Raw genomic sequence first — 25231 nt, forward strand, 5'->3', positions numbered from 1 at the left:
AGCTGATACAGAATGCAGTAGACCCAAATAGACCTGCATGAAGTGCAATCAATTAACAGGCCACAATCAAAAAGAGCAACCATGTAGTTTAATAATCATATATTTTATCCTATTTGTTGTGACCTGGTATACGTTAGATGTTATTGACAGAGGTTACTTGTTGGTGTACACCTACAAACCATTTAGAATATGGTCACAGATACAAATAAACTCATTGGGGTCCTGGTTGAAGTCGGGTCCTGGGTTGGGTCTTGGTTCCTTGGAACTCAGTGTAATCATGAAGATCTCTACCACAGGCAGAGCTGGCTGGTTCAGTATGTCTAGTGCAGCGAGCTGCATGATCATGAGCTCTAAATGTTCATTCTTCAAGCATCTACTGTCTACATACTTGAGTTGGATGGACTTATGCTAATATTCGGCATGAGCTCAGGTTTTACAGTTGACTCCTCAACTATTCTGCCTCCCCGATCCTTACATGTCTCGAGCATTTATCAGTTAAGTTATTGCAGAATGGAGATTATGGCTTGACCAAAGAGAAACATCATCTAATAAAAGGCAGATGATGGTTTTTAAGAGGATGATGATGGGATGGTGTTTACCTGTTGGTTGACCCGGCAGTGTGAAGGTCCGTGGTGGATGAGGATGCGGACGATGTCCACGTCTCCCCGCCAAGCAGCCAGGTGCAGCGGGAAGCAACCCTTGCTGTCAGCCACATTTGTGGATGCCTCAAACTGCAGCAACTTTAGTACCACTTCCCTGAGAGAGACAGATCACACATAGATCAATATATCAAAAGATCAAAAGATGGAAAGATGGAGAGAGCGCAGGAGGAGAGCTGAGCAATGAAACCTGAAATCCATACCATAGAAAATTGTCACATTTCCCCTGAGAACATTAAATCAAACATATTCTAACTTTGCAGCACAAATGATGTATTTCCCCCTTTGGAACAAACAGTACAATGCAATCTTTCAACATGTTGCACAATTAATTTTTTTTTTTTTTATTGAATATCATATATGTCCAAGAAAGAACCAAAATGTTAAAATCAGATAACATGATCTACTCTTGCCAAGTGCTATTTTTCAAACAGTGTTTGCATTTCTAATTACAAATTTACAGGATAATCACTTGGACAGGTGTGGACCGTCCGTGGACCTGAGACTCATCACTCTTTATCTGTTCAGCATCACGTTTGCTGGAGCTAAAAGAGCTTTTTTCTGGATCATGCGTCATGAACTCACATCTTTGCCAGTTTGACCCAAAAAATTGTTCTTTTTTTTTTAAAGAATTTATCACCAACACCATCTTTAACCTTCAATCAAACCTAAAGTCTCTTTTAACTCTACACAAACACAAAGACTGGATAAGACAGAACAAATTTCACCACCTGGAAATGTCCACACCTCTCAACTGCATGCCTACACACATGGTTGAATTTCAAATTATTTGCATTACGGTTTGTTCTGGCTTCACTTATCCATTCTGGTGTCCTGCCTACTTTTGTGTTACACTGCCTTGCTAAAAATGTAGCCTTCAGAGGAGCTTGCAGCCATCTGATTGGGTTGGCACCTACTGGAAGCACCTAGAATAAAGCTTTCTTATAGGCATTGGGGAGATTTACAGTGTTACTATGAGTGAATGATCAGTATACCACCCAGTCAATGAGGGAGGGGCAGCAGTCAGTTCAACTGGAAATGATCACAATTGCTTCCATGTTTTGATCTCTAAAAGTAGTCTCAATTACACAAATAGATAAATTGATAAATCAAAGTGCATGGGCTTGTGGATATCCATTTAGCTGCTGCACAGTCATATCAGCAATACAGTTTCATATAAGGAAGTCTCCAGCTGAAGCCTTCACCTTTCTTCTGAGGAGGAAAGGTGAAGTGCTTCATTTGCATGCAGAATGTCAGGGAGAGAAATGAAGAAGATAAAAAGGAAAAAAAAAAACTCTCCGAGTAGCAAAGGTGAAAACAGCGCTGAGATGCTTAATGAACTGCTTTGTTAATTAATTAATTATTTTTATATAATTCACTCAGATTTAAGTGCCAATTATACAGGGAAGTATCGCTGGGAAGATCTCAGGGTCAAATATGGGATTATTCTGATTGGATTGAGCCTGCATTTGTCACCAAAAAGCTTTCTATATCCTAAAAAATTGCTAAAAAGATCTCAACAACAATTAAAACCCAGACTGAATAACTAATATTTGAATGCAGCATTGCCTTTGCCAAGGTTCTTCTGTCTTTATCTTCGTTGCCAGTTCTCTTTTTACTTCCCCACCTAAATGCTAAATCACTCTTTGGGAGCTTTTTGTTGGCGGCCTAATTTTCACTCTGAGGCTGCATTTTTCTCTCCCACCCTCCTCTCCTCTCCAGTTGATCTGAAGTAGGAAATCCACATAATTGCCCCCAAAACACAGTACTAATCCTTCAGTTCCGCCAAACTGGGATAGCGGTCAGGCTTGCAGCTAATCCACACTGTGTAACGGATTTCTCAGCAGGCCCAGGTGAAGAAAGGAAGCTGCACTGTAGCTCTGTGCAGATGCAGACACACAGAACATGCATGCATTTGAACTTGTGTGTGCTATTTTATATTTTGGACTATTATTGACAGCTAATTTTGTTGCCCACTCATACACGTGCGTCATAACCCAGGAACAATGCCAGACTGTGGTGATGTAAAATTGATTTCATTGTCTGTTGACATTTAATTTAAAGATTACACTGTGTCTTTAATTGTGTGACCCTTCATCTAATGAAACCTTTTCAAAACTCATAAGATTAACTCTGAAATGCCAGTATATACAAAATATGGTATATTTCTGTTATTTTGGAGGCCCTTTAATGTATTGACAATTCAACCTTTAAACTTTCTTTACCTGACTTCAATAACATAATATCAAATGGCATTATGAGCATGTTGACAATGAGAATGAGGCTGCTATGCTCAAAGCTGTCTAGTTCTTAACAGTCTTGAGTAGGACTAATTTGGCATTTTTAAAATAATTCATCACAAAAAAATATGGCTGAATGAGCAACAACATCAAACCCAAATCTTCCATCTGCCTTCATTCCATCAGAAAACAAATTTCTTTAAAAATTAGGTGAAGACTGCAACAATATACTACCAGTGTCTAAAAAAGCATATCAGACCTGCAGCAGAGATGCTCATCAATGTAGCAGGGCTCAGTACTTCTATTAATTCGAACGCTAGACACAGCCTAGTTATTTTGGGCAAAAGGAAATAACTGACCATGTCCTCACTGCTGTATAAGTTACCAGTTATTAACTGGTTAATGCAGTCTCTAAAAACTATTTTCTTTCTTATTTCTCACTCACAATGTTGTTAGAAAAGAGCAAAATACTTGCCACGTTTTCAGCCTGTTTTGTCATTCAGTGCAGCTGGTCAGCAGTTGTCACACAGACAGTTACCATGGAAACACTAGTCGCAGGTGTTACTAATTGCTAGCTAACCTTGCTAACCTATCAATAAGTCTGTCTTCACTTTTGTGAAGGTGTCTAACTTGCATTAGACTAATTTAAGAGCAAAGTTAAGACTGGTACAACACTACCGACCCTCTAAAATCGTTGTGAAATCACCTTGGACGCAGAATCACCTCTGCTGCATCACTGCCTTGTAGTGAGTTTCAGCTAGCTATAATTAGCTAACGTTAGCTCTCCAGGACGCTCTCATAGCGTCATTTTCAGCAGCAGCAGTCAACTGTTTTCAGCAAAAAACTGTAAAAACCAATGGTACACTACCTGCTCAGCACAGAACAGCAGACAAAGTTAGCAACTAGCTAAATCAGTGAACCAAGTGGAATATTTAGCAGCGAGAGTTTTTAAAGCTAAAGAGAGACCAAAAACAGAGCTAACGCTAACATTTAACAATAAAAGGGAGTGAATATTGGACTTACAGTCACCAGTTGGCCAGAATAATGATCTCAAATCAATGCTAATATTGCTCTAATCTTGCCATAGCCAGCTGTGTGCTAACAAGTTTACCCTATCCACATAAAAGTCAATGTTGTGTTTACAGCTTGTTTCTGGTGCCCCTTGGTAGTCATATTTACACAAAAATACATTTACCACATCCGCATATAGCCTAAAACACAATGCTACAGGGCCTGAAGGAAATAAGAGAGGAATATGTTTGTTTTGTTGGTTGGTCAGTGTCAGACAAAACATGCATTTTAAAGATGTCACTTTGGGCTTTAAATCACATACAAACACATAAATTATTTGACATTGAACTGTACTGTACTTGGATTTATGGATATTGTTTCATAAAAAAAAACAAATAATCCAACACACAGACATAAACACTCATGTGCAGTCTTACCTGTGTCCATTAAGTGAGGCATGATGTAAAGGTGTGTATCCTGAGCTGTCTGTGCAGTTGACATTCAGGCCCTTCCACATGCTGGAGAGAAAACAGAAACACATCAGAATTAATCCTCATAGTGAGTAACACACACTCTGCTTGCTCAAAAAACAGCCACTTTAAACCATCTCTCAGTACTGAAGTGATTGTTGTTTGCTAACCTGCTGGCTGAGGCCTGTTGATAGGAGTGTCAAAGTGTTGTTTTTGAGTTATTAGCTCACTGTCACACACATTTTAAGCAGCTTCCTTGTCAGAAAACATGACACAGAATTGTACATTTTAGTTAATCTGCTTTATTTCATCAGCTTATTGGAGCCTGGTACCTCTCCTATCTGCTACACCTGTTGTATTTCAGACCCAGGAAATGGCAAACCACTCCCAGCCAATTAGGATTCACCCTTGTGGAACGTGCCAAATGTGAGATAGGTTGAGGGGGATTGTGATGTCATTTTGAAAAAATGCTATTTTTGAGCAGTTTCTCGTCATCTCTTTTTACAGTTTATGAATATTTATTCACTGTTAAATTGCTAGATTTATCTACTGAGAAACAGATGAAGCCCTGCTGTGGGGTAATTGATTTATTAATGGTGCTGTTTCCTGTAGTGGTAGGAGATACAGCTTGTAGAAAAAAAAGATTAAATTGCTTTCTCCTTTTTTCTTGTTTGTTTGCTTTCTTGTCGAAGAAGTATTAGGTTTTGTTTCTTCTGGTTGTTTTGTTGTTGTTGTTTCTTCACACAGAAGAATTTTACTTTTATGTATTTGGGTCCCGAGGCGGGAAGTATAATTTCTCATTTGGGGCGACAGCCAGAAGAGTTTAAGTCCTATTTCATCACATTGGCAAATAAAGAAAGTGAGTGAGGTCGACTCTGGTGCTAGCAAAAGGCTGAGCATGCAAATAAAACCACACAAAGTCACGAGTTTTGTGAGGATAGCTAGCTACGCATAAGACATACACACACAATATACACACAGAAACAAACATATACACACACTATTACACAAATAGAGCCCAGGGTTTTCCCAGGGCTATAATTATATGACCTCTCTTTTTCACATGCGCGTCAAAGAGAAGTACTAATTAGTTGAATTGCAGTTTGAGCAGCTCTGGGCTGAAAATCTGAATCAATTGACCTAAGCAGTAGAAGCAACCATAACACCTTTTTTTTTTTTTTTAATTAAAGATGACCCGGTACAGTGGCATCTGACATGAAGAGTCTCAAAATGTGGATCGGTGCCCTACAGTATCCTTCACTGACGCACATGAATTCGAGCTGGAGAATACTGAATTTTTTTGAAGCTGTGAAGTAAGACAGTGTTCATTTTTTAGATAGATATTATTTGCATTTTTCTGTTTATTCCTATTTAAGGCAATTTGGTCCTTAACATGTGCGTTACTAGTATTTAAATAGAGGAGTAAAGGTGAAGACTCGAATATCAATACGTCCTTTTAATTTCTTCAATTGTTCATGATTTTTATTTCATGGCCTGTATTTGTTGGAGGAAATAAAGGAAATGTTTTCTCCAACAGAATCCACTGTAAAACAATTATTTCTATTCAGGTTACTACAATAAATGCATTGAACCCTTGCATTGAGAGATTTTGTGTCTAAAGGTGAATTTTCCCTTTTGAGAAACTGGAGCTGAAGCTGCCAGCAAACAGTTAAGCATTGTGGAGGCAGCAGAACATTCACAAAGTGTGACAGACATCAACACAACGATCAAGGTCAGTGGTGTTAAACGGCGGCCGCGTGCACACCAACACACAACTAAACCTGAATTAAAAGTGGTATGAAGGGCTGGCTGCGCACGCACACACACACATACACACAGGGAACACAGTGTACATCGATCAATAGAAACAGTCTGTTTTATTGAAGGATGCAGAACATTTAACTGCTGAATTCAATGCTAAACTAAATAATGGCTGCAAAACAACCACAGCCAGGTGCTCTTACATCCAGACTGGTCCAAAAGCTGCATTTTTACACACAAAAAAAAGCAAGGACAAACCAAAAGCGACAAGAACGAATGCATGGCAACAAAACAAGAGAAACAAAACAGAGAACAGGTACAAGGACACACACCTGCAGTCCGTCCCACACAGAGGTCAGAGAGCAGAAGACCACAGGCAGGCAGACACAGCACAAGCTTGTTTCTATTGGGTCAGCTCATCTCTGCAGACTGTGAGTGTGTGTGTGTGTGTGTGTGTGTGTGTGTGTGTGTGTGTGTGCTCATGTGTTCATATCGATCGCGCTGCTCTAGTGACCCCTCTCAGCGCTGACCGATAGAGCCAGCAGGACAGGTTGTTAAAAAGAGCAGACTGACAGAGGGTGAGAGACCAGGATGCAGCAAGCCAAAATGTGAGGCAGAAATGGAGACAACGAGGGGTGAAATTAATGCCAGTTTCAACTCAACTGTCAGGTAAATTTGGATGGATTTTATTTTCCCACATCCACAAATACCCCCATAAAAAAGAAAAGTGCTCCTCAGTAAATGTCTCTTGTCTTTTACTGCGAGGTATTGGCATATGTACCATATATAAAAACTAAGAAATACACTTGGCATTATAACATATGGGCGAGACAACAGGATTGATGTTTCTGGAGGTCCTTGTGGTAATCAAGCCTACACGATTATTAGCTGTTCAGGAAGAACTCGGCCTCAGGTGCTGTGTTTTTTCTTTGATTCGCTCTTCCTGCCATGTGTGCAGCTTAGGGAAATTAAGAAAGACAGATAGCAAAAAGCGCTACATACAGTGAGATCCAAGGTGCACTGGGACACAACAGAAGTTTAACTCAAACACTTCGAAGGTAACACATAATAACATCTTAAAATGCAAAAAATATCTTTATAATGAGAAGAACAGTGTATTTGCTCTGTTTCCTGTCATGTTTACAGACACTCATTTACAGCCTATCTTTGTAGTATGGAAAGAGTAATTAAAAATATTATTGACAGAATTTGTTACTAATTTTACAGGAATAAGGAAGTGCTTGTCATTTTGGGAAACACTGCTTGAGAGTTAGATGAGAGGCCATTAGCTTAGCATAGCATAAAGAGTGGATATGGGGAAACAGCTAGCCTGGCTCTATCCAAAGTTAAGAGATACACTAACATGCACCTCTAAAGCAAACTAATTGGTAGCCATATTTCTGCACTTTGGAAAGAGCTAGGCTAGCTGTTTCCTCTTGTTTCCAGTCTTTATGCTAAGCTAAGATAATCCCCTTGGGGCACTAGCTCCAGTTCAGTTGTTCAGCTGAAAATACTAATGCCACACAACAACAACAGCCAGAACATTACAGATTGTATGTTAGAAAAAAAAAGACTTCAAGGCTGAATGTGAGACCAGATTCATTTCAGTTGCTTTTGCAGTGAAGCACTTTCAGTGACTGCAGTCTTCACCATCTAGCACAACACCCAGACAGCTTGTTTAATCAACATGTGCATTTCTATAGCCTTTTATTGCATGTCTTTTTACTGATAAATCATTTTCACAGTAAAGCAAACATTATGCTGCCATTGCAATATCTATGTGAGCTTTATCAACATGTCCTACTCAGTCAATAGCTCATTAATCACATATAACTACCTGGATGGATCACAGCAAATATTCCATACTTTCCTATATGCAGTTTTCTGTATCTGATAGCTGTTCACTGAACAAACAGGACCTTGAACACACACACACACACACAAATGTACCAATGTTGTTACCTTCAAACGACCAATCTGTACACCAATTCATTAAAAACGTGCTGCACAAGGACTCTTTCATGTGAGCAGCACTCTGCACAGCCCCAAACACAATCCACCTCTCCCACACCCCCACAAACGCACCATATTAATGCATAAACACTGCAGTCATACCTCGAGACGCATTACCTTCATAAAAAGGCTGCACAAACAAATATATGTGGCCACTTTGTGAGGGAATGTGTAAACCTCGTTCACAGTGTGCGTGAGGCTCGCCGTGATGGCTGGACCTGAACTAGGTGTCGTGTTTTCTTTCACTGTTACATATGTGTTTGGCGTGACATCAGCCGTGGGTGTCACTAGTGGGTGCTTTAACACTTAGCAAGCATTTTGTGGGTGGTTACTTTCAGGAGTAGGAATCAAGTAACAACCTAAGCAGGATTTAGCAAGATTTTTACACCAGATTTGAAACAAAAAACCTCCACTTATTACTATTTTCTTCTATCTCACTGTAACACTGAATGAAATGACAATGTGTAATGAGGATGGAGTCCCTACAGCGAACAAACTCTGCATCTCTAGACAGGTTTTTAGACTCTTGTAGCTCATTTTTTTGTTTTATGGGACATTCACCTACATAAGCATAAGAAGCCATATCACAAAGAAGCTATGATAATAAACACACTCCACACTACCTGCCCACCATCAAACTGCAGACAAACAAAGCTAGCAATTAGCCATTGAAAACTTCTAGAAAGCAACTAAAGCTGCAGCTATTTTTTGCAGGAGCTGGTGAAGACCAAAACAGAGAAAAATAGAAGAGTGACTGTTGATCTTTCAAGATAATTATCAGGTGGACACAAATGCTAATATTGCTCCTTCGCTGCTCAATATATGCTAGCACATTAGCCAAATCCACATTACAAGGCAACAGACACTGTTTTGTGTCCATTAGCTTGTGTTCGGAATTCATCTGCTAACTAACCAAGTAACTAATTAATACAAAGTTTGCAGATTTTGGTTTAAGACATGGATTTTCTATGGTGGAGGCCCAGGATAGTCCTTTGATATTATGTGTAATATTGCATTAATGTTAACAGTGAAACATGTTAAGTCAATTTATTGAGTCCAATGCAGCTTTAAACTGCCAAAAGGCACAATCACACAGAAAACTAAGCTTTAAGAAAAATAAATACCACACAATGGTGAACAAGTGATTTGATCTTGGTGAATCACTTCCTAACGAGACCTGTTTTCTTATCACAGCTGTTCATTTCTGCTCTGCTGCAATGTCCCACTGCTAAAATCCCAAACTCAGTTTGGTGATATATAACTTCTCCATTGTTTTCTGTGCTTCCAGTGACGTCAGCAAGCAGAGTTGAAATAGAATTAGTGAGCAACAACAGATTAGATAATGGAGGAGACGTGCTGCTGCGAGAATGCAGACTCTTGGCGGATTAGTCAAATATGCAGACGACGTCCCACCTAATTAACCTCAGGAGCTGCAGCGAAGAAGCTCTCTGGTGGGAAAAGCTATCTTGGTCTTTGTGTATGTTTGTATTGCTGCCGTACTGCCACATTTACATTAAAGTTTAAAGGGGTGTTTTTGTGTGCTGTGCTTTGACTCTTTCTCTGCATCATGCAACAACATTCGAGTGTTATTCTACATCAGAGATTTCTGACTCAATCTCTAGCTGCTAGTTTTTCTCCTCTTCTGTCTCTGACTATCCTTCTTGCTTGCTGAGGGCCGACAGTCTTTTTTTATTATTAAAGCACTAAAAGGTAAAGGGGTCAAACATCATGAAAGGCCTCCCAGCAGGCAGAGCAACGCTGCCCTCCGTTTGAACCCTTCTTTAGTTACAGTATGACAGTTTCTCCTTGACTTTACATCACTTTACTACAGCACAGCACAGCGAGGACTGCATTCACATGATATAATGTTGGAAAACCAAAAAAGAGCAACCTGCTTTGGTTGCATCTTACAACACAAGTCTTTATGCGGTTTAAGTGAAGTGTACTTTGGAGTAAGCGGCATCGGTTTCATTTGAAAGATACCATTTTTAAAAAAGATATTTCCTGAGATTAAGGAATTTCAACATTCGTCATTATTTCTTCACACTGTTTGTCATTCGGGGATGTGGTTTCCCCAAACCTACAGACAGGATATTAATTTGGGTTTTCATTCACTCTGGATCGAAAGTGGGAGGAAGCAAGTTTTATACAAGTGCGACCTATTTGCAAAAACATTACCTCAAGCAATTTAAAAATGTTGTTGCTCATCAAAAAAGAGCTAAAATGACTCCAGAACTCTTTATAAGTGTCATTTATTATCAGCCGCTCTGAAAGAGGACCCGTAGTGTCTTTCAAGTAGTAAGAAATTTCTCATTTTGGATGCAAACTTCTCATTCAGCGTGTCAAAATGAAAGCCTTCATTCGCTGGTTCTCACCATGGTTATTAAAGCTGGCATCACGTTGCAGCAAAGTTCAAGCTACATCAAAGCGGAGCATTGTCTTCAAAGGAAAGGGAACGAAGGAGCTGGGAAAACCTTTGTAGTCCTGGATACCTCATCGAGGGAAACTTTTCTTTGTGGGTTGGAAAGTTAAGTCGACTGAATCCAACAGCCTGGTAAACTTCAGCCACCGTATGAAATGAAAATAAAAGGCTTTTCACCAGAAAAGGGCGGCTCGACAACGGCAATAACTTCACGGGAAATAAAAAGGGTACATATAAGACGTGTGTTTGCTATCAGAGCACCAGAGAGGAAGTGGACTTGCTTCATATCCTGTTTTGAGCATTAAGTAGAGGAGATACCTGCTGATCAGGAGCAGTGTTGCAAGAGCGCTAGAACTGATATGAGCTATAGGATGGCAAGCATGCACACAAACACACACACACATACACGCACACACAAAGAGAGAGAGAGAGTGAGAGAGAGAGACATGGATCCATTTTTCTTTAGAGCTGGCCTTTGATGTTTAAACTCCGGCTCCCACAGAGACAGTCCATCCCCCATGATGCTTTAGGGCATGAATATTCTGCTTTACACTCACAGGTGTGCACGTATGGATAAGGTTTATGTAATTGTGTGTGTGTGTGTGTGTGCATGTGCATGTCAAAGGTGAGATCAGCTCAACCACGGAGAGAGACAATTACAGTGCAAGGTCTGTGTCAACTCTCGAAAGACCAATTACATTTCTGCAGAGAGAAGTAGGAGCCGACCTCCCTATCTTTCTCTCCGTCTTTCACTTTTCCAGTCTTTCTGTCTTTCCCTCCTTTGGTACAACTATATAACCTGCAAACAAATGTGCATATATTTAATCTGCAGAACGTGAAGGCCCTGCAAATAGAGAGAGAGGGAGAAACACCTGAGTTTGCATGCTAATGTATGACAAAGCAGTCACTTGCTGCTGGATGCTCGTGTAGGCACACACACACACACACACACACACACACACACACACACACCAAGACCAAAACTAAGAGTGGTATTTAATAGAAAAAAGGTAAAATCTCTCAACTTTAGTTATTAAAGGTACTCTGTGAAGGTTTTCACCACTAGAGGCACTATGGAGCAATGTGCCACAAAATACAGTCATGTGCCAACAAAAGCCAGGATGAAAACGTTAAATGCACAAGCAAGAAAATATGTAAATTAAAAAAACAGGGTACCTTTAAAGGTGCATTAAAGCGATTTAGTACTATATTCCGATTCAGATGTGGGGCTTCTACGAGACAAATCTAGAAAATGGTGTAAACTCTTATCATATATTCTTCTCCTGTCAAGGAAACTGAGCTTCATCTGTAAAATCAGTGGATTGCCCCTTTAAGGACTATATCTGTAATACTGGCTGATAATACTGACCATGTCAGTTTATCAATCATACTCTGCAATGAACACAGTCAGCAGCTTCACACCACAGACATTATACAGGCTGAGGATTTCCATGTGATACACTGTGACCTACAAACGGTACAGCAATCTCAATTTCACTTCATATTCCCGTGACATCACGAAAAAAAAATCCCATTCACACCTGCACAACTCAACAGGCAATCCTGCCCTGCTTTCACAGAGAGAGAGGTGTTTCCCCCTCTCTCCATCTCACTTCCCTCACAGATCTGTCACTCTCTGCTGCTTCATTTCTACACCAATTACAGTGATGGCTAAATCCACAGTGCACTGAGCTTGATACAAGGAAAAGAGATCAAATGAGGGATAAATCACAGTCCCAGCATGTCAAAATAAATAGCCTCTTATTGAGTTTGTGACCACACAACAGCTATTATCATTACACTTGGATATTTCCGGGCGACATGAATGTCTGAACATATCAATTATCAGCAGATTCTTATTTTTCAGTTTTGGAACGACTCGACATGAGACCTCATAACTGCAGGATGAAGTGAGCAGCTATTCTCTCTGTGATCTCACCCTCCTCATCAGCGTCTGGCAAATCCCTAATTTGCTGAAGTCATTCTTGTAAAATTGGCTCATATGTTTTTGCAAATTTAGCAAAACAGCAGCTCCCCTCGACAAACTTCCTCGTTAGCAATTTTGTTCATTTGAATACGCCGTGGTGTCCCCCCATCGCGGGACTCCATCCAACTTGCAAATCAGGTCTGTTGCTGCCAGCAAACATCAACAGCTAAAATCTATGAAATAAACAAAGTGTCTTTTATTTTTGTCTCCCTTTAATGGATGTTCTTCAAAATACAACACCAATACTCAGCCAAAGACCCCGCTGACACGCTACATCAGACACTTGGTGTGTAAACTGTATCTAGTAAGGTTACACTGGATTTTCTAACATAGTTTCTGACATATAAGTGGCAGAGGTTTGAGCAAGCCAAAGCCGACAGTGTCCCTGTGAAGATGATAAAACAACCCATATTTTCTTTTTTTTTTAAAGTATTTTTGGAGCCACAGTGCCTAAAGAGGGTGCTGCAACATTTGTTCATTTCCTTTTTTACTGTACATTTACAAAAAATATTAACTTCGAACAGAATGATTAATTATACTCCATTTTCAAACAGTCCAAAACAGGAGACAGAAGCAATAAACATCAGTCGCAGTGGTAAAATGCCAGAATGTTTCATCCGCACAAAAACGCTGCAGAACATATTGCTGCTATGCATCACTGCAGCAATACAGCTAAGACATACAGTCATATATACACGTTATTTGTCCTTGAAAAACTATAATGTGCCGTACATACATTTTACTTTTCAACAAAATCAAAAACTTCATTTTTATTCACTATTTTAAGTTCGATATTTATCAGGAAATCTGTGCAGCAAAATGGCATTTTGATGGTGAACAGGCTTGTATTATTTAAGTTAAACATAACGTTCAGCACATTTTTGTGTAAGCCAGGGTAGCTGTTTCCCCCGGGTTTCTCCCCATCTTCATGCTAAGCTACGTTAGCCAACTGCTAGCAGCAGCCTCATATTCGAGGCACACATATGGGAGAGGAATCAGTCCCCTCATCTAACTCTCAGCAACAAAGAGAATCAGCATATTTGCCCAAACATCAAATTTTCCTTTAAAGTTGATGCATTACATTTTTTAGAACAGATATCCACAGTTTCACTATGAAGTGGTGCCAGTTTTTACAAAGGTTTGGGAATTAGTGGTGTAGAAGATTAATTTGAAATTGTGGAAAAAAAAGGGGGATAAAGTTAAAGCCTGAGATACGAAAGAGGCTGCTTGCTGTATATATGCATAAAGATAAATATGCAGAGTGTATGTGGATAAATGAATATACAATATGCGGTCAGTGACAAATGCCCTCAAAGGAGCAAACATCAACTGACACACGTTCAACAGGTCAAGAGGCCACTCCTCCTGTCGCAGGAAGTAATTTATCTTTGGGTCAAACTGACCTCTAGTGCACATTGGAGGGCTGCTGTCGGGGATGGTGGGCCACACACACACACACACACACACACACACACACACACACATAGTGACCCCACACCCACCAATAATTAAAACAAGGCACAAGCAATCGATAACTGCACAACTCCCCGCTGGGATTTAGTTAGTGTATTGATGAAGTTTGAACATTGATCATTTGGTTGACCCGAGGAGAAGTTACTGGACTGCAGAGAAAGAGAGAGCCTTGGGAAACACACAAGGGGTCAGTGACACCATTTAAAAAAAAAAAATCAGATAATGCATTTTGTTGTAAATACAGAATATACAAGTGTTATGTTAGGGCTGTGGTCGGACCTGTATCCAGGTCAGTGAGATCGGGCCGGAGTAATGGGCTGGTTATCAGTAGGACTAATGCCTGCATGGCTCTCATTTATCACTGCACTGCAACACACTCGTAGACACAAATTACTGTGGCATTCACTGGCAATTACACACTCTGTTAGAAGATATTATACGATAATATGTGCTTTTCATTAAATACATTTCACCTTTTATTTATCCTGAGTGAAACTAAGCAGATAAATATAATGAAGGCAAGGGACTCGAATATCCGCCAGCTCTGTGGGACACATTGTACATAGAGAGCTGAATGCCTGACCTTTGACCTCTGTCATAAGCTGACATGTCACTTGATCAGGAAGAAAGGGTCAGAGGAAGGAAGGGAAGATGAGAGGCAGCAACAGGAAGGAGGGAGGGAAGAGGAAATACATCGAACGTGACAAAATTCTTATCATGCGGCACGTCAAAGAACAGAGGAAAACAGAATTAAAAAGAGATAGAGAGTTAGACGTCCAGATGATACCCCCGTCTGGGGACAGCTGAGTACACTTTACACTTAAGTAGCTTCATCAGAGCAGTCTGCCTGTTTCAGAGTCTTAAACAATCTGGCAGTTTGTATCCCAGCCACCTCCTTAAATAGAGATGGAAACAACCCTTCTCTGTCCTGAACTGACTCCTCTCACTCTGCACGAGAACATCTGCATACAGAATCCACATCGGACTGGCAGCTTCTCCTCAGAAGCAGCACGAAGGGTTGCAGCGATTCTATATCAGAAACTCCCCTGTGACCTCTCTTGAATTATTATTATTATTTTTTTTTTTTAATAGGACTCTGGCTGGACGTCTATAAACGTGCTGAGACCCAAGAGTTTTCCGGGCTTTATATCAAACCTTTCACCAAAGTTGACTTTTGATTAAAACTGTAACAGCAGTCCTGATATAAGCACCCTCATGCAAATTACTTAAGGTCTTCAGCTGAAATTCTTCTTTTCTTCTCGAACAAAAACTGTCATCATGGCAAATCAGCATGGGAACTGCTTTCTTTATTGCAAAAGTTAGTTACCTAAAGTTCTGCTTTATCACTGCAGCTAAATGGTACATGTCCCGTGGCGCAAGCAGGGCTTCTGCAAAAGAATATGCTTGCATTGAATAACATAGACATCTATTCAGGCTATAGCCTGACCGACTTACAGATATTAGTTTATTGCAGATATATCGGCATTGGTGTATATATCTGGTGATAATAACAAGAAATTTCAGTATTTCAGTACAGAAATACCCAGGATATGTTAAAAATCATTTAGAAACATCATTTGTACAACAGAGAGAATGTTTGTGACTGTCATTATTATTATTTTTTGATTGCTTCCTCCAAAGTAATACTAGGTAAGGTTTCAACTGAATCCACATCATTTTTTCATGTTTAAACAACATAAGTTAGTGACTATGTGTGATACAACCTTATCCTCTATTATATCATGCAGACTAACAATACAGGCCTGGGGTTCAAGCTACAGAACATTATCTCAATTCAAATCATAATTGAAATATTAGAAATCACAACTACAAATCATTTAGCCTTAACATGTATTCTGAAAAGAGATAAAGACCATAGGGGGGAGAAAGAAGCCTCTATGTCTCCTTAAAAGGAAGAAAGACAAGCTGGTGGACACAACAAGAGGGACAGAAAGAGACACAGAGAGACAGATGGAGGCAGACCACATTTCCTCCGCTCTCCTTCATCAAACTGTGTGAAGCGGAGGTAAAGAAACGGGCGCAGTCTGCTTCACCGCTGCCGCTATTGATTTACACTGCAGCCTTTCCAATCAGTCACAATCTGGAGAGCTACAAACAATCTGTGAGTGTGCGTATGAACTGTTTGTGTGTGTCTTCCTAGGGCAATTCTCCTCACAGTAAGTAAGTGACACAAAGCCTTAGATGTCCATTTAACAACAGCCAGCCACAAATCTGGCCGACCATCGATTTAGCCCAGATCCGTAGCATTAAGGATGGGAAACGTCAGCTCCGGATCTCAATCTAAGTGGGATACCTAATCTATAAAGCAGGTTGAAACAATCGATGCATTTATACTGCAGATCTAGCGAGGGGAACTCCTGTGAACTTCTGCAGACCCACTGATTCGACCTCTGTGGCTGGACATAGAGCATCCTGCTGCATGGTTTATTCATCAAGCATGCTAACAATGGCAATGCTAACATGTTGATTTATAGCAGCTATGATGTTTACCATATTAGTTTAGCATGTCAGCATGCAAACATTCAATAATTTGCAGTAAACACAAAGTGTAGCTGAAGCTAATGGGAATGTTTTGCAGAAACTAAACAAAGTTACTAGTCATCCTCAGGGGAACATGACTGTCTGTGCAAAAGTCCATGATTATACATCCAATCTGAACCAAAGTGGTGGACAGCCTGACTACCCTCCATGATAGCATGGCTAGCATGGCTAAAAATGTCACACATTCTCTGGTTCCACCTTCTCGAATGTGAAGATTTGCTGTTTCTCTCCATATGCCATTCTTAATTGAATGCATTCGTGTTTGGGACTGCTGGTCGAACAAAATAAGCAATTTGAAGACGTCACCTCAGGCTCTAACATTCTATAAACTAAACGATTAATAAGTCAGTTAAAAAAAAAAAGGACTGACAGGTTTGGCTGTGCTCAGGCAGAGTACAGCACTTTGTGAAAAAATGCCACAAGCGTGCCAATGCAGAATGCAAGATTTTCCCGCAAAAAAGTTTCATCTGGCTCAACTTTTTGCTGTCATGCAGCAAGGAACTGCATTGGACAATCAAATACATGCGAGTGCATTTTAAATTCATGCATCTGTTACTCAAACTGGACTTTCTTGACGGTATTTTATTGTCCCATCAGCCCATAATCAACACAATTATTTGCAGTCCCAAATGAGATACACACATTTCCTCTCATTTAATCACCACTGAACAGCATTGTGGGAGCAACAAACCCATTTCTCGTTCTTGGTTATTTTCAGATCTCCCTGGGCAGTATGAGGATTTGAACCAGCGACCCTCGGCACAAGCCTGCTTTTCTTCATTTTCACTTCCCCAGCCAAAAGCTCACACTGAGTACACAAGCTACAGAAGTGATTGTGAAATGTGTGAGGCCAGTCGCCTGCTTCTATAAACTGTACCAAATGCTAGCTCTGTTCGTGATAATTCACTTCTAAGTCTGAGGTCAATTCAACTTGGCAAATGCATTTTACGCTCAGCTTTTTTTCTTCAAAATACAGAACATGGAGTGCAGTGATTCTGTAAGTCAATTCAGGCTAAATATCATCTGGCAACTCATCAGGTTAGTTACAGCCACGCCAAGTCTATCTTCATTATCCACTCTGCCACGAGGAAATTAGCCATGCAGCCGCAATGGAAATCATGATAAAACGATATCGGTGGGAGAGTCGTTATGACGAAAAGCAGGGAAGGCGCTGAAAGTGAAGTGTTTAATTCAGCACAGCTCTCAGAGGTGCATTAAAGAAACAAAGAAACAGCTCAGCTCGGTCGCAAGCTAAACATTTACATTGCTGGTCAGTGCATGTGCTAAACCTGCAAACATTTTCAAACCATGTCTGTGCTGATTAGAACAACGCGAACAATGTGAAGGTGGGGTGTTTGCATGTGTGTGTGCAGCATCAGGGCAGTAGCAGGGATCCATGGCTATATATGGTCTGACAGAAGGTTTTGGTTTACACAGAGGCCTCTCCATGTTTCTGTCTCTCTCGCTCACTTCTCCAAATTTCTAAACAATGAGCAACCGCCCTCCATAAGTTCACGTGAGACATAAAAATCAGGCACATTATCTCGGGGAAACATCCAAACAAACACATGGAAAAAGCCGAAAAACCCAGATTTAGAATCGGAAAAGTACATATCAGGAAGTACAATTTATGTAGAAACTGAGTCATAAAATACAAACTTTGAGGGCATTTTGGAAAAAAGGTGGCTGATTAAAATTTACAATGATAAATGCATAAAAAGAAAGGTCACAAATGTGCCTTACTGAGCTTTTAAGTCTATACCTATATTTTGGTTAAAGACTGATTATTATAACTGACTAGATACTGTTTAGACTGCAAACCCTCCATACGTTTTGAGCAAACAGAGGCTAAGAGATTACAAAAATAAAGCATAAAACAGAAAAAATTAGTAACCTCATCCGTACAGAGTACTCATATGTTCAAATTAAAATTAATAATGTAATAAACATACTAAGCTAAAGACAGAAATATCTGTAATTCAAAGATGTTCACAGTCACCTGCACATATCCACACCTGCTCATAAAGCCTGAGAAGAAACAGGAAAGGAAACGACCACATCTGTCCACGGTGCGTTTCACCATGGCAACCAACCTGCCATGCAACCGTCCTGAGATGAATTGACGGCCACTGCTACTGTGAGCCAAGCATGTTGGATAACAGCTGACCTGTTTATATTTTTCTGCACATTTTTTGGTATTTCTGCGATGAAGGACGGAAGAATGCGTTGCGCTCCTGCGCTGAACAGCTGTGTCTCCTCATGACATGCCAGCCCCCCCCCCACCCCTTTTTTTTTCCCTCTGAGAGTGTATTATGGCTGTCAGCAGGACTGCCGCATCCCATTTAAACTGCTCAGACCGCAGGATCACACATCTGCTGCTGCGGGATCGCGCAGGTGAACACCACTCAAGTAGACACCGAAACACACACTAACAGCGGCTGGGTCAGAGCACGTTTGTCGGGATATTCTGGGCATTTGTTCTCACACACACACGGAGCACCAGGGTGAGAGGGATATGACTATTTCAGGAACATTGAGATAATTGCATGCTCGTATTGTTGCTGACTGTGTCTTGTTTGTTGTGAGAAGCAGACTTCAGATTTGGTGATTATTACTTATTCAGATAAACTGCAGGAAAAAATCTAGCTTTATACAGGCTACATCTTATTTTACCACTAAAAAACCTATTGAAACGTTTCAAATAATGTGTTAAAAATATATCTCAGGTGAACTTCAGAAAGTGTGTGCAGGTATTTATATAAGCGAATACAGATTATCAGAAATAGACGGTCAAACATACTGTATACTGTCAGAAGAAGAAACTTTTTTGTAGTCCAGAATAAATGTACTCAAAATAAATATTGTCTTTATGAACAAACACATTTTATCTCCAGACAGATTTTTTGGGGGCAAAAACTCAAAGGTAAACTGGTACCTCTAGTCATCTTTGGCATCCCATCAGGTTACAGCTCATCTGAAAAACTAGTTCTTAATAGGTGTACATGCTGTTGATGTGTTGGTGGTGGTGAAAACATTGCTGCTTTATACAGTGCACTGACAGTCTCTGGGGCAGCTGCTCAGGTATCACTGGGCACTCGTCCCACTGTTGTGATGTGAGTTTGTAGAAAACGATTTGAAGTGTTGAGCCCATTTGCCAAGCTTAATATCTTTTTTTTACTATTTTCCAAGAAACATGAAAAATAAACCTTGTTCTGCTGGAAATGCTCGAGAGCAAAGAGCTCTAAAGGCTTTTGATCAACTCCTATCAGAAGGTTTGTGCTACAGCTTACAATGTCCTTTAATGGACAAATAGGATTTTAACAGCAGAAAAGAGTAAATGAGCTGATATGAGCAGCTATTTAACAGAAATGTCAAATGAAAAGACATGTCAGTACAAAATGAATACAACCTCCTATTAGCCTGTTAGCTAAATGTGCTAGAGATCACTCTCTTATTTGCATCTTTAATGAAACAGTTTGAAATTTTCTCAATTCTCATGTAGATGTTTGCCAGATTTCAGTCTTTACGCTACGCTTGGCTGAGCTCTTCTTCTGGCTTCAGGTTCAGTTTTGATGGATATGACAGCGGTATCGATCTTTTCATCTAACTCTTGGCAAGAAAGCAAATAACTGTCCCAAAATGCTGTACTATTCCTACTTTAACTATTCCTTTAAATAGTTAAAAATGCCATTGGTCTTTGATTGGTATTAATCAACAAGCCCATTGATACTCCCTACATCTCCCAGCGCAGTGTATGTCTTCTTTGTGCGATAGGAGAGTAAAAACATTCTGCATCTTAACAAGAAACAGGTCTGACCAGTTGGCAGTGAATTTTGTTCAGGGCCACTAATCGGATTTTCTTCTATTGTTTTTTTCCTCAGTGTGAAAGAGCACAAAAGCAAGGCTATTGAACTGAAGTATTACAGATATTCTCTGCTGCTGATCCCCAATAATGAGCTGAAATGAAACTTGGATGATACCCGAGGGGAAAGTGGAGGATCAATAACGGATGTGAGTGTCAGTGCGTAGCTACATCTGTCAGTGGGTCATCGACATGTTTTCTGTGTCGATATAACATAGTGGGCCGAAGTGTGAAATCCGGGTAAAATATCAGTTTAGAAGCAATGATTGTTGTCCTCAAGGGAAAAGCTTGACATTTTGGGAGATACGCTTCCTTGTTTGCTTATGCTAGCGTCAGATGGGAGGAATGATACTGGATAAAGCTGGAGGCAGGAGCCTGCTAGTTTAGCTTAGCTTTGATTGAAACATCTGCCTCATTCCATGGTAAAAAAAAACACCTTCCAGCATCTCTTAAGGTCACTAATTACACTTTTATGGATTAAAACAGTGCCAGACTAGTTGTTTCCTCCTGTTTCCTGGTTTTATGCTAAGCTAGGCTAACCATCCCCCTGGCTCCAGCTTCATATTGACTCTACAGATATGAAAGTTACATTCAATCTTCTCATCTAAATCTCAGCAAAAAAAGTGAATACGTGTATTGCCCAGAATGTCAAACTGTTCCTTTAGCTCGCTTTAGGAAACTGTGAAGAATAAGAAGTGGCTAATGCTCAAGCAATGCTTTGACTAACCGCAACAATCCTGCAGTCCAGAGAAGTAAACACAGAACAGCTACATATGGTTTTTGTCTTTATACACAATGCAGGGATTCATATTCTGTCTGCAAATATGATGAGTCATTTGTTTCTGTTCATGCCATTTTGAAGCATCCCACAGAGGAGGTACATATTCAGGTTTTAGCTGAAACGAGGGCTCCCTCCAGGCCAACACATTTTCCGTCCATCCGTCACTTCGGCGACTTCACTGATTGCGACAGCTCATTACTTGAACCTTATTTCCATGTAAATACCTTTGTGTCCCGCGGATACCGAATGCATCTTTCACTATCTGTCTGCTTCCATCTCCATCACTTTCTTTGCCCTCTCCTTTGCTGCTGTCTTCAACTTTCAACAAAATTACACATTCCCTTTCACAAGTTTTTTTTTTCCATCTTAGCTGCTATTCTTCCCCTCCTTGCCAATCACATACACCCAAAAGAGCACACACACATATGCACTGCCAACTTGTGTTCACACACAGCTGCATGCAATTACCCGCCACAAGAAGGTATTTAAAACATGAGGCTCTCTGGCCCGTGTTATTTATCAGATCTATCAAAATAGCTCCTCCATGAGTGTCTATAAACCTGCCAAGTGTGTGTATGAGTGTATACAGCAAGCGGCATCCTGCTTACGACGCACCGGAGGCTTGAAAGCTGTCTCAGTTTCGCAGAAGAACAACTTGTTCCTCTCACGTCTACATCAGTCTCACTCCTTGTTGTGGATTGTCAAGGATTTTAGCATCCTCGTCGTACCGACAGCTGCAAATGTGTAGGATGTTTCGTATCATTCACAGGATCAACATGCACACGGAGGCTGAAATACAGGCACAAGCCAGGGTTGGGCAATAGGGCGAATATATCGGCTTTTACCGATAACGGCAATAGGTTTTTCTTACCATTTAAAGTGTTTTTTCAATGCCCCTAAGATGATTGAACAGAAAAAAACTATGTGCAACCACATCGCCAAGTGCAAGACGAGAGTTCGTTGAAGACTTCCTGGCAGTATGTAGAGTCAGATATTCTCCGCGCATACAGATTATTTGAATAGGTGGAATATTCTACGTAGACTAGTCAATGCAGATATTCTGCAATACAGCTGTTTCTAGTCAAGCATTGTAAACAAGGAGGAGCAGCCTCCGTCAGACCCAGTGCTGAATATGGAGGCTGTCCTGCAGAAGACCCATTTGATAGAAAGTAATCTACTGTTACATCAAATTCATTGATATTCATTCAATTGTGAAATTTTTCTAATTGATTTGTTGAAATGTTATACATCCACCACACGATTAGACACTCTTCCTGATGACAAAATGATCTTAAATTGTAAAAAAAATTACAGAATTCTGAAAAAGTAAAACAGTAAAACATAATTTGGGAAAAAATCTAATGCAATCTGGAAAAAATTTAACTGGATTTAACAGGGCTCTAATTAAGGGTTTATGTCGACCAAACCATTGGGGCTGTGTTTCATATCACCCAACCCTCGCACAATCGTCAACTTTTTCCACTATATTCATCTGTAAGTGTACCAAAAGTTCTTGAATTATTTCCAAGTTGTTAAAAATCACAAGAGGCCAAATCAAACATAATGACTATTTTGGGGGGTGATTTATGCTCAGTTTTTCTTTACAAGCCCTTAAAATCAGAGGGAATATAAAGCCACTTCAAATCACAGCAAGAAGGGTTCAATCATCACACAGGCTGAGTGAAATTTCTTCAAAAAGAGAGCTCCCAACACAGACCTGGAAGGAGAGTAGCTCACTCAGTCTAGATGGTTATTACATAAGAGGCAATTCATTTACTCTGATTACACATCCAGTGTCTTTCAGGACTTGAGCTCCTCTGTAGCACAGAGGCTGTTTGTAACGCGCCATCATCCAAACAAATCATCTGAAAAGCTTCCCCGCTGCATCATCTCACGTATGTGTACAGTGCGCGATGGATGTGTGCTGTGTCGTGGTTTCTTCGTCCTATTTGAACAAAAGCTTCACTCTCTGCACTCTGTCCTTGTATATCTCCACATAAAGGGAGAAACATCTGCGAATCCTCGCTGCACCTCAGGCCATTCCCCAGGTGATAACAGTACAAATGGTGTTCACACACAACAAGCTCTATTGTTGACCGGCACAGTGTGACAGAGAATCAGTCATATTTCTTTTAAGGCCGAGCTCCAAACATTCTTACGTGTTTGCAACCTGGTGACTGTCACTCATGCATTGGTCACATCCCGCCTGGATTATTAAAATTCATGAAATGGTCTAAATTCACGGCATGCCTCCAGCTTGGTAAGAAGGAAACAGTCGACTTTTAATTGGTACCAAGACAAGACAATGCTTGCATCCATTCACTGGCTACCTGCCACCTGAAGAGCAGATTGCATTAGTTCTGAGGCAGGTAGACAGTATGTCTGGCTCCTGGATCTATCACAGAATTTCTAACTGTTATGAGCCAGCTCACCACTGGAGATCCTTAGATGAAATCTTGCAAGCTGTTCTTTAGACTAAAGGTAATCTTTCTTTCTTTTACCTTTTAAGAGCTAAAATCACGAATCTGCTACAACAAAGTTTCTGCCATTAGTCTGCTCTGCTTTCACACCACAAATGAATCACACCAGAGTCCGACTGGTTCCCCATTGGTCTTGGTATGGTTGTTAAGTCCACATCAAAACTCAACTGACAGCTTTCACAACAGCCTGAAAGAACCACAGCAAGCAAGCAAACACAGCAGAGATCACCAGAATGGAACCAAACAGGTCAGGTGTGAAAGCATCATTACTAAATTTTGTCTTTTATGTTTTTTATTATTCAGTTTATTTCATTTTTTGTCTTTATTAGATAGTAGCTAATGAGGACATACAGGAAACATGAGGCAACATGAGGTCTCCCAGCAAAGGAGACCACGTTGAGGAAGTGCAGTGCGTTTCATTTTATCATGCAGGGCCTTTAGAGCTTGTTTTTATACAGTTTGTGCAGGCTTTATTATTGTATTAATGGTAAGAGACCAAGTGGTTAAACAGCACATTATATGCTCAATGTGCTGAATGGCTTGATACACATGTACAGTGGAAATGGAAAGATGAACAAACGCCTACACCTGCTATGGACGGATGACATATCGTCATGTATAGCAAAAGAAAAGATGTTGGGGAAGGCTGGAGAGTTTAGAAAGATTTGGAGTGGTTTTCTAACATTTCTGCAGAGACCACAACACAGTACACAGTCCTTTTATATTCAAATTATTACCCAAACAAACTGTCATGTGTGACTCAGATATGTTTCTTTTATCGTTCTTGTTTTATTCTTTTCTTCTTATTCCGCTCTTTCAACTTATTTGATACACAAGGGCTGTCATGTGTTCCCTCTCCGCAGCTATCTCGTTTTATGTTTTTTTTATACTCTACTGTTTTTAGTTATTCCCTTTTCTTTGAATTGCTGCATATTCTGAAGAAATTAGGGGTCAGACTTGAGTGGTGGGTGATGGTGGGAGGGAGATAATGGTGAGCTGAGCTGGCATCTGTGTGATTTTTGTACCTTGTTGCATTATTTAGCTCAAGGGCTGTTACAAAAAGATTTAAGATAACATAAAAAAAGAGCAAATGTGACAAAATCATAGCATGGAAGTAAATCTTAGCAGCTTCAACTGTCATTTATGTATGAATGAGTCTAAAACTTGTTTTTTGAAGCAGAGAGTTGAGTCACTAAGATATCTGAAACTGGAAACCACTTGGAGGCATAATATTTTCATCTTATTTCCTGCATTTAAATTATTTAGCCTGTCCTTTGTTACTTGCATTCTATAACCGTCAGTTAATAACAGCATTCTACAAGTAAAATTTCATTATAAGTACTGTAGCAAACAGCTGTTTTCTAACTTGTTAATCTCAGAGAAATCATGTGAAGCTACCAAAAGGAGTACTGGCTTTTCAGCACCAGGTGAGTTACAGTGAATCAGAGCCACAGGTGTGCTGTCGGAGACATTTACTTTGGACTCAATAACTCGAAGATGCAGTTTTCTG

General features: G+C 40.2%; 1 protein-coding gene across 2 annotated transcripts in view; it reads right to left on the minus strand.

Annotated features, from left to right (window-relative positions):
• Positions 1-25231, minus strand: part of anks1b (ankyrin repeat and sterile alpha motif domain containing 1B) — a 225274-nt gene that overhangs the window by 161111 nt on the left and 38932 nt on the right. For both annotated transcript variants that reach the window (XM_041963585.1, XM_041963584.1), the window contains exons 2-3: positions 4348-4428; positions 600-756 (exon numbers count right to left, since the gene is read on the minus strand). In XM_041963585.1, coding sequence (XP_041819519.1) covers positions 600-756; positions 4348-4428 — 238 coding nt within the window. The remainder of the gene's footprint in view (positions 1-599; positions 757-4347; positions 4429-25231) is intronic.

The sequence above is a fragment of the Chelmon rostratus genome, chromosome 22 (assembly GCF_017976325.1).
Source record: "Chelmon rostratus isolate fCheRos1 chromosome 22, fCheRos1.pri, whole genome shotgun sequence".
Lineage (NCBI taxonomy): Eukaryota > Metazoa > Chordata > Actinopteri > Chaetodontiformes > Chaetodontidae > Chelmon > Chelmon rostratus.